This window comes from Mytilus californianus, unplaced genomic scaffold (genome assembly GCF_021869535.1).
Source record: "Mytilus californianus isolate M0D057914Y unplaced genomic scaffold, xbMytCali1.0.p SCAF_7, whole genome shotgun sequence".
In the NCBI taxonomy this organism is placed as follows: domain Eukaryota; kingdom Metazoa; phylum Mollusca; class Bivalvia; order Mytilida; family Mytilidae; genus Mytilus; species Mytilus californianus.
In genome coordinates, this window is record NW_026262723.1 from 70863383 (window position 1) to 70881900 (window position 18518).

General features: G+C 32.5%; 1 protein-coding gene across 1 annotated transcript; it reads right to left on the reverse strand.

The window, feature by feature from the left end:
* Positions 1-307: 307 nt before the first annotated feature.
* Positions 308-14646, reverse strand: LOC127710131 (transcriptional regulator ATRX homolog). Its single transcript, XM_052215880.1, has 16 exons — positions 14568-14646; positions 12564-12598; positions 11170-11210; positions 10714-10735; positions 10425-10465; positions 10104-10131; positions 9810-9850; positions 9506-9533; positions 9222-9262; positions 8960-8987; positions 8650-8687; positions 8319-8346; positions 6414-6503; positions 5552-5700; positions 4892-5091; positions 308-1558 (listed from the first exon to the last, which is right to left on the reverse strand). The coding sequence occupies exons 1-16, from the start codon at positions 14621-14623 to the stop codon at positions 1426-1428; spliced, it is 999 nt and encodes a 332-aa protein (XP_052071840.1). The 5' UTR covers positions 14624-14646; the 3' UTR covers positions 308-1425.
* Positions 14647-18518: the final 3872 nt, after the last annotated feature.

The following is an 18518-nucleotide window of genomic DNA, read 5'->3' on the forward strand; positions in this document are numbered from 1 at the left end:
TCTGAATTTGGATTGTAATTAAATAGTTGACACAGCATAGGTTTCTGACACAGAATGAATGTGGTCTAATGAACTTAAACATTTGTTTTTGCGTTTGAGCAAATCACTATGCTGTTGAATATTGATCCCCTCAAAGAAAAAAATTGAAGAAATTTTCTTTTTAATTTCTGAAATCTGAAATGAGAAAAATTGTCCCCCCCACCCCCCAATTCTTATTTACCCACCCCCACCCCCAATTTTTTCACCTCCCCCTTTCCCTTGTTCCAAAAATAATCTCCATTCAAGTTTCTTATGGAGTTTGCAACAATAACTACTCATTTAAATATATCATAACATATTGAAATATAAAATGACATACAGTCATGGTTAAAATTAATATTAATTAATAGTAACTTCTAAAAAAAGATTACAGCTAATCATCTCAAGACAATATCATTCCTTAATACATAATTTGCAAGCAGTGTAATCAAACATATATATAACAGTATTCTTTAAATGGAATTGGATTACCTCCCTTACACTGCTTTTAAATTGTCTAAATTGTCCTTTAACCAGAAAAACCCTTGTTTTTCCTTCTTTTTGCCCCTAATTGCTAAATGATTTGAAGCATAACCCCCCATAACCATTCCTTGGTAGTATGGAAACTTGTCGTACAATTTAAGAGAGATTTATACACTTAAACACAAGTTATTGACTGGAAACTACAAAAATGCTTATTTGGGCCCCTTTTTGGCCCCAACTTTTTGAAACCCCCCTTGGAGCAAGAACCCCAAAATTCAATTCCAGCCTTTCCTTTGTAGAAAGAAACCTTGTAGTATAATTTTAGAGAGATCCATACACTTAAACACAAGTTATTGTCTGTAAACTAGAAAAATGCTTCTTTTTGGCCCCTCATTCCTACATGTTCGGGGGAATTAACCCCAAACTCAATCCCAGGCTTTCCTTTGTTATATTGAACCTTGTAGTACAATGTCAGAGAGGTCCATACAGTTACACACAAGTTATTGTGCGGAAACTAGAAAAATGCATGTTTTTGGGCCCTTTTTGGCCCTTAATTCCTAGACTATTTGCTCCATAACCCTTAAATTAAATCCCAACCTTCTACTTATGGTATTAAACATTGTGGTACAATTTCAGAGCAATTGAATTACTTATACACAAGTTATTGTCCTAAAATTAGATAAATGCTTGTTTTGGGCCCCTTTGGGCCCCTTATTCCTAAACCTTTGGGACCATAACCCCAAAATCAATCCCAACCTTCCTTTTGTGGTTATAAACATTGTGTTAAAATTATATTGATTTCTATTTACTTATATAAAAGTTATTATCCGGAAACCATCTGTCTTCGCACGGCGCTGACGACGACGACGACGACGTGATACCAATATACGACCCAAAAAAATTACTTTTGCGGTCGTATAAAAATTAATCTATGTGTTTTGCCAACTCTTTAACAACAAAAGTTAAAGCTGGTTTCATAAAACCATGAGTAAGTCTGCTTCCCTCTTCTAGGTCTCCAATATTTTCTAATACGTCAACAGCTTTAAGTAGAACATCTCTGAAAAAAAGAATAACTGATGTGTTAGTCTTTGTTAACAGAGATATAAAAAGACTTATGTCTAGGGGGATGGTGACGTATTGATAAAATGAAACAATCTGTTCATTAAGAACAAGTTTTTGACTAAACTACCAATGTGCCACTCGACTTTAGAGCAAATTACTGTGTCTGAAGTCGATTGGCACACTAATAGTATACATGCATATTTGAGTACAATATTGCATATTGGAATGCAAATGCAACAAGTAATCAACAACAAATGGAAAACTAACGATTAAGTATAATAAAGATCACTACAAACCAGTAAAAGTCTGAAATGGCCTATATCTGTACTCGACTGTACTGATTTTTACTCGACCAGTCTGAATTGGTCTGAATTTTACTCAACATTACTCGACCCCAGTCTTAACCATACTCGACTGTACTGATTTGTACTTGACCCTTATCTTTGCCATTGAAAACAGTCTGAACTATTACTCGACCAGTCTGAAACAGTCTTAACCCATTCTCGACCTGTACTCGACCTATTTTTTCCAGTCTAAACCATACTCGACCAAAGGTCTGAACAATACTCGACCAATCTGAACCATACTTGACCAAATAACCTCTACTTTTTCTAAATTTTAACTGTTAAAATAAATTTCTTTTTAACTGACATGACAAAAGCCACAATAAAATAAAGATATATTATAAAAACAGATTTTTACATTCCTACATGATTCTCAGATTTATCAAATAGAGATAGTTAAATCAAATTATCTTATGTAATAATTTAATTATATTAATTTTAAAGTTTTAGAGTTTTGTTAAAAAAACATTTTCTTTTACCTAAAAACCACACCTATACTGAGGGTAATTAAACCTTATTAAGGTGCTTCTTGTTTGGCAAGTGTTTTATTTTTAAATTAATTTTCCTAAACTCCTAAATAAAAACTACATAGGTTTCATGGTTACATACAAAAAATGTACAATAGTTATATAATTATCTTTTTAATGAGGTAACAACAGCCAACAAAATCACTGAAATGGTTTTACCTTATTTAAGAAATATATCTTTTATTATAATTTGGGATATATTATATACAATATATATCAAAAAGGGATAAAAATTAAAGAAATTAATACAATGTTTCTTCAGATTAGTGGTGAAGTACAAAGTAATACCTCCTGCTTGAGGCAAACTCATGAAAAACATCACACCTGGTCAGAGAGTATTAAATTCAAAATAACATTCAGTCAAAATTGCAACATCCTGTGAAACTTAAATCACAAGGCCTTTTGAATTCACTAGATAATTAATACACGAGTTTAAGAAAAATAGGGCTTTCTTTTTACCTGTAAAAAATACATGTACTGAGGTAATTAAACCTTATTAAAGTGCTTTTTGTATGCCATGTCTTTAATTTTGACAAAAATTATTTTAAATTTAATAGAAATAAATTTTTACTGTAACTTTGGAACACATTTCCTTTTTTAAAAGTTTATCACATGATTACTATGGAAGTTCTATTATCATGATTATATTAAATTCTTGATTTAACAAAACAAAGTTGTCATTTTTTAAATTTATCAAGTTGCTTTATATGCTTTTTTATATATATTTAAAAAAAAAATGTTCACTGCATTATTAACTAAACTCAACTGACACCATAAATCTATACTAGGCTTAAGTTAATGGTGAAAATTGTCCAGTAACCATAAAATATATCTGAAACATTCAAAAATTTTTGAATAACATTGAAAATATGGTAAACGGACAGAAAGTCACAGGACAAAAAGTCACAAATTTGATAGGACAAAAAGTCACAGGAAAAAAAGTCACAAATAATATGTATACACTTGTTTGAATATTTAAGAGAAAGATCTTTAAATATTTACTTTTTATTACATATATTTATTTTACAGTTGAGGAAATTGTTTATTAGACTTGATAAATGAAGACTTATTAAATTTTAATCATGCAAAAGATATATTTCTTGGCACCATGAAGGCGTTTAAGTACCTACCTACCTTGACATTTTGTTTCCATAACAATTATTTGATCATTATAAATACTTTTTTATATAAATTTTGTTTACAAAGTTGCTTTATATACTAAAGTTCAAGAAAAGTTTTTTTTTTTAAATAAGTGTTTTCTTGTTAAAGAAAAATAATCTCAAAACTGAATTGTGACTTTTTGTCCTGTGACTTTTTGTCCGAGACTTTTTGTCTGTGACTTTTTGTCCTGTGACTTTCTGTCCTGTGACTTTCTGTCCTACATTCGAAAATATTAGTCACAATTCAGTTTTGAGATTATTTGATCAGCTTGTTTTATTTCTATTTTAAAGGTGATATATATGTATATAAGTGTTGATGAATATGGTGTTGAAGTTATATTATGTTTATTGTGAAATTTTGGTTTCAATGCTAAATTGAATACATTTTTAATTTCAAATTGTTGTTCAAATTTCTAGCCAGGGGAAATAGCTGTTGTTAAAAACAGTTCCTAAATTGATGAAATATAATAGATAGATACAAAAAATAGGTCTAGGTTGGTAAAGACTTGGTCGAGTATGGTTCAGACTAGGTCGAGCATGATTCAGGCTGGTTGAGTATGGTTCAGACTAGGTCGAGCATGGTTCAGATGCGTATAAAATGGTTAAGTACTGGTCGAGTACAAGTTCAGACTGTTAAGTACGGTTCAGACTACAGTCGAGTATTATCAAGTAAATTTCAGACCAATTCAGACTGGTCGAGTAAAAATCAGTACAGTCGAGTACAGATATAGGCCATTTCAGACTTTTACTGGTTTGTAGTGGATGGAAGGGGAATTATATGTCAATCTTGAAGGATTTCTTGTTGCCTTAAATTTCTTTTTTCACATAATTATGTTGTTTTTATTTAATTTAAATTTCTGTTATCTAATAATCGTCGAGAATATATTTTGGTTGTGGAGAAGTTAAACATTATCATTTTGATGGCAAAAGTTTACCCTGGCCCATAGCCATCTGAGCTAAAGCCGGCTATTCTTAATATATTTTCACTTCATCATGTTTCTACACAACCATATCCTGAATTAATCTGAAATTTGTCGGATTAAATATGAATGTTCATCCTATCTTTTGCACAGTTATTCTATTCAAGTAATTGCCAAACAAGTATATCATAAAATATTCCAAAATAACCTTGGCCTCTGAAAAGCAAATGGCTATTCCTTCATCATACTCGAAAATACATAATCTTTATTTTCTTGGCAGCTTTTAACTATTTTCATAGCATACTTTATGCAGCTTACATCTTTTTTATCTAGGATTATTACCAAAGAGGAGGGGCTTGTAAAATTTAATTGCTTACCGAACTTCATTAGCTTCTTTTCTTGATGAGCAAATTTTACTAAGCCTTGAAAAGATTTCGCTCTTTTCAACAATGTTGCTGAAATCATCAGCCAAGTCTTTTGCCTCTCCTTCTGTAAGGCCTGAAAATAAGCTTATAGAAGTCTTGATGTTCTTTCTTATAACAATTCCTGGTGGAATATTTGCCACTGATCTGCTCCTCTGGAAATAAAAAAATAGTACGTTTTCAAACACATTTTCATCCTTTTTAACATTTCTTACCAAAATAATTTCTTAGGGAAGATAATGAAATAAAGGATTGAACAATTGCTGATATACTCACAACAAAGCCAGGAATGACAAGTACGGTAGAGCTAATTGGGTAATAGTGAATTGATTAATAAATATAATCAATGAAGAAGAAAAAATATATCGAAACACTGTACATTTGGTGAAATTACAATATTTAGTTTCCACCTTTAAATTACCATTTGTTTTAACATGTTTCAATGATCCTATAAAGCAAAAAGAATTAATTTAAATGCTAGGCATTATCAAACTGGAAAGGAATTAATAATTTTATCAAATCACATTATTCAAATATTGACTTTAAATGAGGAAATGCAACAACTTGAAGCGTCAAGGACGTTTTTCCTAGTAGGATTTAATCAAATGTCGTTACCTTTAACAACTGACAGACCATAGTCGATGAAAGGTTTTCAGGAGATCCAACTCGCCTTTTTACTTCCTCCCTACTAACGTCATAGAACTTCTTTTTTCCTGTTAGGCTTAGTCTACCAGGAACCATAACTGGCCAATCATTGCAGGAAGCTACAATTTGAAAACAATTGTTTACATTATATGCATTGCATCATTTTTATATCAAAATATATAATATACTTGGTTATATGAATTAAAATTTATACTTTAATGTATCTGTATACTTGACTGTGTAGCTCTACAATTCTTTCTGGTGAGCTAAGCTGACGAAAATTTCAAACATTCAAATCAATCCAAAGCTTTATTTAAGGTTGGCATGTTACAAAACAATAACAAAATGTCTTTGAGCTTTCTTTAAGCCGACATTATTTTTTCAGAAGGTGGTGTCAGGAATTCATGTGGATAGACAATTCATCATTGCATCATTCTTTATCTGTTCCAAGTACGGTTTATTCATTTTCAATTGTTAAAAACTAATTCTAACATTTTGTTGGTCAGAATATTTATTTCCATCTTGTCTTGGCAAGTAATTTAGAGTTGTAACCGTCCCAAACTATTCATTTCAAAATTCATCCTGCCCACTCCTTTTATCAAATGGTTATGCTCTTATCACTGTCCTAGATATTGAAAACTAGCACTGCTTGGAGTGAAACATCAACACGAAAGGATTAGCGTGTATTTTCAGGGTAGAGTTTTCCAAAGGAGGCATTTCAGTTGCAACCCATAGTTATTAAATTATTCTATTTAAAATAGGGATGTATAACAAAATGTTAATTGTATATTTGGAAATACCACAGCTTGAATGAGAAAATTCGGGGTTTTACCATCTCTTTCTGCTGGCGAAAGCTTTTGCTGGGCTTCTTTTGCAAGCTGCAACATTTCTTCCTCCCAGGAATCATAACATAACTTCGAATCTGCAATTATAAAAGAAAGTGTTTGCTTCATTCAGCTTGTCAATTTCTTTATTTATAATTCTCAATCCTACACACATTACATGCACAAGGTCTGTGCATTAGAAAAGGCTAAAGTGACGAATGAAAATAGCTTAAACTTACAAACGTTGATTTAGAAATAGAACGTCGTCGTTATCAAATCAACAATTATCTCTGGTGCTCCTGAAATGTTATGATGTGTCACCAAGATGACTAGTGCAAAAAGAATAACAATGAATGCAATGACTATAACAAACTTTGGCACAGAAAAATACAGTTATATTTTTCCTGAAAGCACATGACGTAATGCAAAAACAATTATAGGCTTTGTCCTGCCTCCCAAATTAATATATAAATATAAAATTCAATATCTGTGTTAGGTTTCCAGTGATTACAAAAGTAAATATTTGTCTTAGGTCAAGAGCAATTACAAAGTTCAACATCTATTTATGATGATAATTGGTAACGGAAAAGAAGAACCAGAGTTTACAGAAGTCAATATTTGAATATTACAATTTGCTTGACTTGACACAATTTCTGTGTATGATGACAGAGTACACTAGTGGAATTGAATATCTATATGAGATAACCACACAAAACCAAATGCAATGTCATTGTAAGGTGACCAGATGTAAACAAGAGTCAACAATTGCATGGCGTAGGTATTTGACCACAGAAAACCACAATAAACCACAATAATATCTGATGAAATAGAACAGAGGTTACAAATTGCAATGCCAGTGTAAGGTGACCTGAAGACACCAAAGTAAATATTTGTTTTAGGTCAAAAACAAAATTCAATATCTGTGTATGATTACAAATGGTAACGGAGAAGAGTGACCAGAGTTAACAGAAGTCATTATTTAATGGTGTATTTGTCCAGCATTCACTGAGGTTAATAAGGTGACCAGAGGTAGCAAAATTTAATATCTTTGTAAGGTGACCAAAGGTTACTACTTTAAATATCTGTGAAAGGTGACAAGGATATAACCTAATTAGATTTATGCTTTGGATGTAAGGTCACCATAGGTAACCATGATCAATACATTTTTAAAGTGACAAGAGTTAACAAATGTCTAGATTTGTGCAAAATGGCCAGGTGTAACCAAAGTCAATAAGGTGGTCAGAGGTAACCAAATTCAATATATGTGTAAGGTGACCATATGTAACCAAAGTAATTATTAGGTCAAGAGCAATTACCAAATTTAATGTCTATGTATGATGTCTAAAGGCTACATTTGCAATATCTGTGAAAGATGACCATAGGTAACCAAAACTTATATATGCATAGCACGAGTATGTGACCATAAATAACCAAAGTAACTATCTGCTGAATGTGACCAAAGTGTAAATATTTCAATACCTGTGAAAGGTAAATATTTGTCTAAGGACACATATATATGCATGTGTAAGTAGACCAGAGGTTTCCAAACTTAATGTCTTGGTAATGTGACCAGAGGTAACCCAAGACTATTTCTGCAGGTGTTTTGCGACCAGATTCAACGAAAGTTAAATTTGTGTTAGCCAAAGGGTTCCACAGTGTATCACATACATGTAGTTAACAATCTTATCATCACCACCAGTCATTTTAAGGCCTATTTGAATTTAAAGGTAACTATTTTGTATTGGTTACCTAAGCTACACACAAGACCCATAACATATCCGCTTCATCTTGACCTCTTCTAGAAGTTCTACAACTAATCTCATTTAATGTTATCTTCATATCAACTGCAGCTGCACAAACAATATTTTAACTATCAACTATATTTACAAAAAACATATCCAGTAAATACCTACCACCTTCATCTTCATTTTCTGTAGTCTTCTGCAAAAGAAGAGAAAAAAATATTATGACCTAATTATGAAATCAATTTACTTATCAGAAAAAATCTTACGACCATAAATTTGAAGTGATTAAAAATATTTCGATAAACTAGTAACACATTTTTTATTGTAACATGCTCTTGGTGCAAGTACACAATGGTACCATTTCAAATTCTTTTTTCAGATTTGGTTTTGGCTATGATGATCATGGAAAACAATGTTTATTCTGTTAATTGTTATAAGTGTATTGAATACAATATTATAGTAATCTATATCCATTTTCAAGTCATGATGCATATCAAACCTGTTCTCTCTTTTGACTCTCTGATTGACTTTGACTTTCTACAATGGAATAAAAAAAACGTGAAACAGTTGCTTGTAAAAGCTGATATTTGGTTCAAGAGTTATAAATTCAAATCAACCAGAAAATTGAATGGTTTCAATTAAGTCATAACTGCCATTATATAAAAATCTTTCACAAAAACATCAGTTCAAATTAAATACAAATCGATCACCAAATATTGGTACTACATAAAAAAAATACCAGGAGCAGAGGCATACACATTCTGTCGCCATCATTACATATTTCAACAACAAATCAAATGAATACATACCAACTTCAACACACTTATCTTCAGCTCTCTGCAAAATAAAAGATAAATCATTATAACCTAATTATGAAATCAAATCATCTATCAGAAACAATCGTCTAAGGATATATATGAACAGATCAAAAGATTTTGGTAAATAATCAGACATTACTCATTATAAAAAAAAACTTTGACACTGGTTGCCATATGCATTCCAATTTGTTTTATTGTCATATGGTGATTACAATGATTTCTATTCTTGCTGAACCGCTGATGTATATCAAACCTGCTCTCCTATATTTTCTGTCTGTGGCTTTCTATGATTATCTGAAAATGAATAGTAATAAACGCATTAAACAGTTTCGTGTTACTTTTGGAAGAATAATCAAGTCCTAGCAATTCAATACAACCATAACGAAAAATAAAAGTAGTTATTAATCAAGCTAAAGTAGCCATTTAATAAAAATCGGTTACTAAATATTGATATTACAAACAGAAATACTGCAGGCATAAGCATAACAATATTGTCGTCATTTATATATATCTAAAACATATGAAATGAATACATACCAGCTGCATTTTCTTTTTCGTCAGCTTTCTTCAATAAAAAAGATAAAATAATTATGAACTCATGATGTAATCAAATCATCTAGTATAAACTATTTTATAAGGATAATTCTGTTATAAAATTCTGACATTATTCATTGTGACATGTTTTGACACTTAATTCCACTTCAAATAATGTGTATGCTCAGACCTGCTTTGATTGCGATGATCATGGAAAATATAATTCATCGTAATGATTGTAATAGATATAATGAATTCTATATAACAATATTCTCTATTTTTGATGAACCAATGGAGTATATCATACCTGTGCTCCTCTCTTTTGTCTCTTTGAAGGTATTTCCTTTCCTACAAAAGAATTAGAAAAAAGATCATATAACAGTGTCTTGTTAATTCTGATATTTGTTACAAGTAATTTTAATTCAATGCAACCAGAAGAAATGTAACTGCATGTTTGTTTTATCATGACAAAGTAACAAGTTTCTAAACATATGTCACCAAATATCAAAAACGCAAAGAGATATAAGCTATGGTATCATATCATTATTCTGTTATAATCCTTTATAGTATATATTGAACAACAAAACAAATGGATACATACCACCTTTTTCATTCTTTTTTTCAGCTTTCTGTAAAATAAAAGATAAACAATAATATGGAATTTTATGAAATTAGTTCGTTTTTCGTAAAATATCTGATGAGTATGAATATAACGTTACTAAGTACATTTGATATACCAGAAAAACATTGTTTTGTTGAATGTAAAATGCTCTGTTTGCCAGCTCAATTTCAATTTTGCTGTCAGTTTTAATTTTTTTACTATGACGAACCTTGATTATACTAATCTTTCAGTTAAGTGGTGAATGTAATGTTCTAATAATATATATTAGTATTCTTGCTGAATCTATGATTTATGTCAAACCTGTTCTCCTGTATTTCCCTTCTGGGACTGTCCTTGATTACCTTAAAATATAAAAATAGAAGCATTAAACAGTTTCGTGTTACTTTTGGAAGAGTAAACATGTCATAGCATTTCAATACAACCATAAAGAAAAATAATAGTAGTTATTAATCAAGCAAAAGTAGCCATTTAATGAAAATCGGTCACTAAATGTTGATATTATAAAAAGAAATACTGCAGGAATAAGCATATATTTAACTATATTGTCGTCATTATTATATATCTCAAAACAAATCAAATGAATACATACCAGCTTCATTTTGTTCAGCCTTCTGCAATATAAAAGATATGATACAAAACTTTTAGGAATTTTTTGTCCTCAATGGTCTTCAACTTAGTACTTTATTTGTTCTTGAACATTGTTTTATTTGAGCGTCACTGATGAGTCTTTTGTAGACGAAACGCGCGTCTAGATAAATATAGAATTGCAGTCTTGGTATCTATGATGAGTTCATTTATGATTATAACCTAATCATAAAATAAAATTACCTAGCAGAAACTATCTTATAATGAAAATTCTGGAATAATATTGTAGCATGTTTTGACACTGAATGCCACATTAAATTATGTGTATGCTCAACTCTGCTTTTGTTTACGATAATCATTGAAAATATCGTTCATCGTGTTAATTGTAATAAAAGTATGGAATTCTATATACATGTAACAATAGTATCTGTTCGTGCTGAACCAATAATGTATACCAAACCTTTACTCCTCTCTTTTGCCTCTTTGATGGTCTTTCCAATTCTACAAAAGAATAAAGAAAAAACATTAACAGTTGCTCATGAATGCAGATATTTGGGAAATGTCCTTTTAATTCAATACAACCAGAAAATATTAAACTATATATACATGTTAATATACAATTAGGAAATGTGGTATGGTTCACAATGAGACAACTATCCACCAAAGTTAAAATTATAGGCATTCATAAGGCCTTCAACAAAGAGAAAAACTGATACCGGATTGTCGACTTTAAAAGGCCCGATATAAAAATATGAAACAATTCAATTTAGAGGATTAGCGGCCTTATATAGAACAAAACATTTCACGAAAAACAAGCATGACAAACATAAAACAACGAGAACCAGTTGAAATTAACTGCATGCTTCTGACTGGAGACAGGCTAAAAAGAATGTACAAGGTGACCAGCAGTTACAAAATGCAATGTCGTTGTTTAGTAAGCAGAGGTTATCGAGTACAATCGTTGTGTATGGTGACTAGAGGTACACGTGTAACCAAATTCAATATATGCGTTCTTACTTATAATCCTGGTACCTTTGATAACTATTTACACCACTGGGTCAATGCCACTTCTGGTGGACGTTTCGTCCCCGAGGGTATCACCAGCCCAGTAGTCGGCACTTCAGTGTTGACATGAATATCAATTATATGGTCATTTTTATAAATGTCCTGTTACAAAACTTTGAATTTTTCGATAACTAAGGATTTTCTTATCCCAGGAATAGATTACCTTAGCCGTATTTGGCACAACTTTTTTGGAATTTTGGGTCTTCAATGCTCTTTAACTTTGTACTTGTTTGGCTTTATAACTATTTTGATCTGAGCGTCACTGATGAGTCTTATGAAGACGAAACGCGCGTCTAGTGTACTAAATTATAATCCTGGTACCTTTGATAACTAATTACGATATGAAAAGATACCAATTTCAATATCAGTATATGTTGACCACAGATAACCAAATTCAAAATCAGTACTGTAACAATTTTATCACATGTGAAAGGTTGTCAGGGATATCCAAAAGAGGTATCCTGAAAGATGACATGTGTACACTTATATTAACTGATCCAAGTAAAAACAAGAGTGAATATATGACCAAACCAGACATAATGAAAAAAAAATATTTGTAGGTTAATGGTCAGGAGTAACAAATAGAAGTCAATACCTACTGTTACTATGGGTATTCGAAGTTCATTATATTGAAAGGTGACCACAGGAAGCCATGGTCTTCACAGTTCAGTGCCCTTGTGACGAGTGAAAAGAAAATATTCTATCTGATATAAGAAACATACAAATGTTTAACCTTAATTTGACCATGATCTGAAACATATATTCATTAATCTGTTTAAAGGTAATTACCTGTACTCCTTTGTTTGATATCAGTCAACATATTCCTACAAAAATTAATAAAACAAAAATCAATCTTAACTCGAGGTAAGGAGCTAGTCTATGATTTTCACATATGGGGGCATCTGGTTGGTATGCAAACGTTTGGGTATACTTTTTTTTATTCAAATGAACTCCATCCTACATCTGCCTCTGAGCTATCTTAAGATTATTAATTACATGCACATGTAAGAAAATAAAGAAAGTATTGGTAAAATATTCATTTCTTAAACCTGTTTTTGTATCTGGTTTTATTCTTTTGATTCTGTCATACAACAATAAATGAAAATTAGCCAGGTTCATGCATTTAAGAGTAAATGGTTTATTGAACAAGAGGCTCTCAAGAACCTGAATCGCTCACCTGTAATCGTTTTGCTTAAATCTTTCATCATTGATTATTTTTGCTTTTTTGCTTATATATCAATGAGTGGCTTAAAATGCAATTTAAATGTTCATTGGATCGGTTATATTTTCTTCAAAAGCAAATAAATGCATTTTACCCATACGTTCCATTTTAGCCATAGTGTCTAATGTTTCCTGACGTGCAAGGAAATAAAATACAAATGTTATACCCGATTCATTTGAGAAGATTTTTACCGTTAAAAACACATGTGTAAAATTGTCCTTAAATGGGCAATAACTCTCTAAGGGGTCATTTGACAATTTTAGTCATATTAAACTTGTTTGTAGGTCTTACTTTGCTGAATATTTTTTGCTATTTACAGTTTATCTTTATCTTCAATAATATTTAAGATAATAACCAAAATCTGCAAAATTTCCATTAAACAACCAATTAGTTCTTGACCTTTTCAACATTTTTTATCCGATATCAGATTTGCTCTAAATGCTTTAGTTTCTGATATATAATCCAAACACTGCATTTGACCCCTATGTTCTATTTTTAGCCATGGTGGCCATGTTTGTCGATGGATCAAAACTTCGGATACAATTCATTAACTAGATACCCAAAGAAACATTTAGTTAAGGTTTGAAGGTATTTGGCCCAGTAGTTTCAGATGAGAAGATTTTTGAAATAGTTTACGACGACAGACGACGACAGACGAACCCAAATACGACAGACGACGCCGACGACGACGATGACGACAGACGACGACCACGGACGACAAGTGATGGCATAAGCTCACATGGGGCCCAATCGGACCCCGGTGAGCTAAAAATGAAGCATTTCAAGTTAGATTCACTTGCATAAATATGGGTTACCAGCACAAACCTTATATGTGAAGCAACTATATAATAGATATCTATGAAGAGCGTTTAACTATCTGACTAAAGTTAATGTAAATCACGTAAATAATCTGTTGTTTGTGTAGTAGTTGAACTTACAAATCATTCAAATCTTTCATTTACACGTGTTATAAGAAGCTAAATAGAGAGTACAATCATGTACTGTGTATTCGGAAATAACTGCGATGTTTTATCATTGCGAAAATGCGAAAAGGTTAAATTGTAATCGCAATAATTCAAAATCCAATTTTAGATTTATTATTATGAATGAAGCGAGTTTTTCTCAGTATCATAAAAAATAATCGCATTTCGGTCGAAAAATGACAAAATTGCAATAATAAATGCAGCAGCACACAATAATTTCTGAATTTATTACAATACTTTTGATTTATTCTATTTTTAGAACCACAATATTAACATGATTAATGAACAGAATAGCACTATTTTTAGAGGTTACCTGTACCAGGCTCCTTTCAGCGTAACAATTAACATTGTGAACAGTGGCGGATCCAGATGGGAGGGTCAGGAGTTTGAACCCCCCTTATTACGATCAATGCTTTTGAATGGGGACATATTGTTGGAATCCCCTTTATTCTGGGTTCGCCCCTAGTGCACATGTCATATTATAACCTGATATATAACGACTAAAACCCGAATATCACGTTTAATAAAATTAAACTTGTGTATTACAATGCAGCATACAAAAAGTATGATTTAGCCATACAAGTTTACCTGACTTCGCTGTCTTCTCGTTTCGATCCCTCATTTTTTCTCTTTTTGTATGGCATGCTGAAGTTCAATAACTCATGAATGTTGGAATAACCCGTATGCTATTTATAGATCTCTAGTATGTATTCTCAAAGTCACCATCCGATGCAGATGCAGGATTTTTTAAAAGTTGGGAACCGGATCCCACATACTTAATACAATAACTAAAGAATAGAATAGAATATTTTTTTATTTCCCAAATTACAGGGCCCATAAAGGGCATAAAATCAGATACAATTGATTTACATAATTGGTAACAACAACAATAATAGTCACTTGAAAATATATATTTAGTATATTAGCATTGGTCAGAATCAGAGCCAAAAACCACATATATATTGTGAATAAAAGAATAAAATTACATTATATGCATTCATTCTCAAATCATTTACTTGACTTAGTGTCAATATGCATACCTGATCTCTTTAATTCAAAACAGTCACAAATATAACAGACCAGTTTTTCCATAAGAAATACATTTTCTTGAGTCAAGAGCCATAAAAATTTAGAAGATTTATTTAAATTTTTAAAATTATAACAATTGTCAGATATGTATTGAAAAAAGTCTTCCCTTTGAGTATCATAAAGAGGACATTCTAACAAAAAATGAAGCTCATCTTCAACTTTACCAAGTGAGCAATTTGAACAAAGACGCTCAGATCTTTCTATATATTTTTACTAAATATGCAGCAATGGAGACAGGGCCCCTGACCACCTTCCCATCTCCTAAAACCTCTCCAGAACATCAATTGCAATATACATAATTTTTAAAGAAGATCTTCTGTTAAAAACTAGTGTTTCGGACCTATATATGTAATTAAAAGTACATTTTTGTTTGTTTTAAACAATTTTACAAATTCTAAAAAAAAATCATCGAAACCAGTGTTATACGTTGACCAAACATAAGGTACAAAAAAATAAAGGTAATACATCTGTTAGTTTTGCAGAAATTGATTATTTTTGAAGTCTCATTTATATATAAATAAGAAATAGCCATAAGTATTTTGGGTTATATATGAAATAATTCATAAATGAAATCGAATGCACAAACACATTTCAGTAAATTATTGCGAGTTCCTGTGATGTGCCCAACATATCCTATCATTTTTTTCCCTATGTCTGACTGTATTTTGTACAGACGATTCTCCAATTAGACAATGCTATATAAAACATAATTAAGAATTTTAAGATATGCAAGGTATGAGTCATCATGCACATCACAATGACGTTGGTGTCCTGTATACCAGTATAGTATATTATATTGTTTGTATCTTTTTGTTGACGGTTTTCCATACGTTTCCGTTGTTCAGGTGCAAGAATGGTCGATCATTTAGATTAGGTTGCCCTTGGAAAAACGCGTACACAATATTTTCCCAAAAGGAGTAAAGCAATTTTTAAAAACATTTTTTTTTAAGTGTGGCAACATGTCAACATGTCATATTTGCTGTATTTGTATATATTTTTAATAATCAAATCTTAAATGTGTATTTATTTGCCCTTGTGAAAAACTAAATTTACCAATATCTGTCTAATAGACCACAATAAATAAAAATATAGCTTGACTATACATTAGACAGGTCTGTGCCGATGATTTGCCATTAATTCTGTATATAGTGTACGGAAGTCATCGGGGTCGTTTGACCTCCAAAAAATAAGAAACATAAAATTAATATGCTACTACGTTACACAACTCCATGAGTGTAAAACAGATGTCAATTTGGATTTCCCTACAGATGTACATGTATATGTATTAAACAAGTACCAAAAATGAAATAGCCAAAAATTAAATCGAATGCACAAACACATTTAAGTCAATTATTGCAAGTTCCTGTGATGTGCCCCACATATCCTATTATATTTTTTTTTCACTATGTCTGACGTTGCATTCACAAGGGACCAGTGTTATATATGGTGTACTACACCCGCCGACGTTACATTCACAAGGGACCAGTGTTATATATGGTGCACTACACCCGCCAACGTCACATTCACAAGGGACCAGTGTTATATATGGTGTACTACACCCTCCAACGTTTCCTTCACAAGGGACCAGTGTTATTTATGGTGTACTACAACCTCCAACGTTACTTTCACAAGGGACCAGTGTTATATATGGTGTACTACACCCGCCAACGTTACATTCACAAGGGACCAGTGTTATATATGGTGCACTACACCCTCCAACGTTACATTCACAAGGGACCAGTGTTATATATGGTGTACTACACCCTCCAACGTTACATTCACAAGGGACCAGTGTTATATATGGTGTACTACACCCTCCAATGTTTCCTTCACAAGGGACCAGTGTTATATATGGTGTACTACACCCTCCAACGTTCCATTCACAAGGGACCAGTGTTATAAATGGTGTACTACACCCTCTAACGTTACATTCAAAAGGGACCAGTGTTATATATGGTGTACTACACCCGCCAACGTTACATTCACAAGGGACCAGTGTTATATATGGTGTACTACACCCTACAACGTTACATTCACCAGAGACATGTCTTATATATGGTGTACTACACCCTCCAACGTTACATTTAACAAGGGACCAGTGTTATATATGGTGTACTACACCCTCCAACGTTACATTCACAAGGGACCAGTGTTATAAATGGTGTACTACACCCTCCAACGTTACCTTCACAAGGGACCAGTGTTATATATGGTGTACTACACCCGCCAACGTTACATTCACAAGGGACCAGTGTTATATATGGTGTACTACACCCTACAACGTTACATTCACCAGAGACATGTCTTATATATGGTGTACTACACCCTCCAACGTTACATTTAACAAGGGACCAGTGTTATATATGGTGTACTACACCCTCCAACGTTACATTCACAAGGGACCAGTGTTATAAATGGTGTACTACACCCTCCAACGTTACCTTCACAAGGGACCAGTGTTATATATGGTGTATTACATCCTCCAACGTTACATTCACAAGGGATCAGTGTTATATATGGTGTACACCCGCCAACATTACATTCACAAGGGACCTGTATTATATATGGTGTACCAAACCCTTATGTTACATTCACCAGAGACATGTGTTATATAAGATGCACTACACCCTACCATGTTACATTCACCAGAGACATGTGTTATATAAGGTGCACTACACCCTACCATGTTACATTCACAAGGGACCTGTGCTATATACGGTGCACTTTACCGTCCAATGCTACATTCACAAAGGACCTGTTATAAATGATGTACTACACATGCAACGTTACATTCACCAGTGACCTGTGTTATATATGGTGTACTGCACAATCCAACATCACATTCACAAGAGACCAGTGTTTTATATGGTGTACTACACCTCCTATGTTACATTTACCAGAGACATGTGTTATATATGGTTTACTACATCCTCCAACGACGTTACATTCACAAGGGACCAGTGTTATATATGGTGTACTACACCCTCCAACGTTACATTCACAAGGGACCAGTGTTATATATGGTGTACTACACCCTCCAATGTTTCTTTCACAAGGGACCAGTGTTATATATGGTGTACTACACCCTCCAACGTTACATTCACAAGGAACCAGTGTTATATATGGTGTACTACACCCGCCAACGTTACTTTCACAAGAGACCAGTGTTATATATGGTGTACTACACCCTCCAACGTTACATTCACAACGGACCAGTGTTATATATGGTGTACCAAACCCTCCAACGTTACATTCACAAGGGACCAGTGTTATATATGGTGCACTACACCCTCCAACGTTACATTCACAAGGGACCAGTGTTATATATGGTGTACTACACCCTCCAACGTTACATTCACAAGGGACCAGTGTTATATATGGTGTACTACACCCTCCAATGTTTCCTTCACAAGGGACCAGTGTTATATATGGTGTACTACACCCTCCAAC

Coding starts and splice junctions, on each gene's coding strand:
- LOC127710131 (XM_052215880.1), bottom strand. CDS start 14,623: ATGCCATACAAAAAGAGAAAAAATGAGGGATCGAAACGAGAAGACAGC. Junction 10,736..11,169: donor GGCAAAAGAGAGGAGTAAAG/GTTTGGTATACA, acceptor TTTATATTGCAG/AAGGCTGAACAAAATGAAGC. Junction 1,559..4,891: donor AAAGAAGCTAATGAAGTTCG/GTAAGCAATTAA, acceptor TCTTTTTTTCAG/AGATGTTCTACTTAAAGCTG.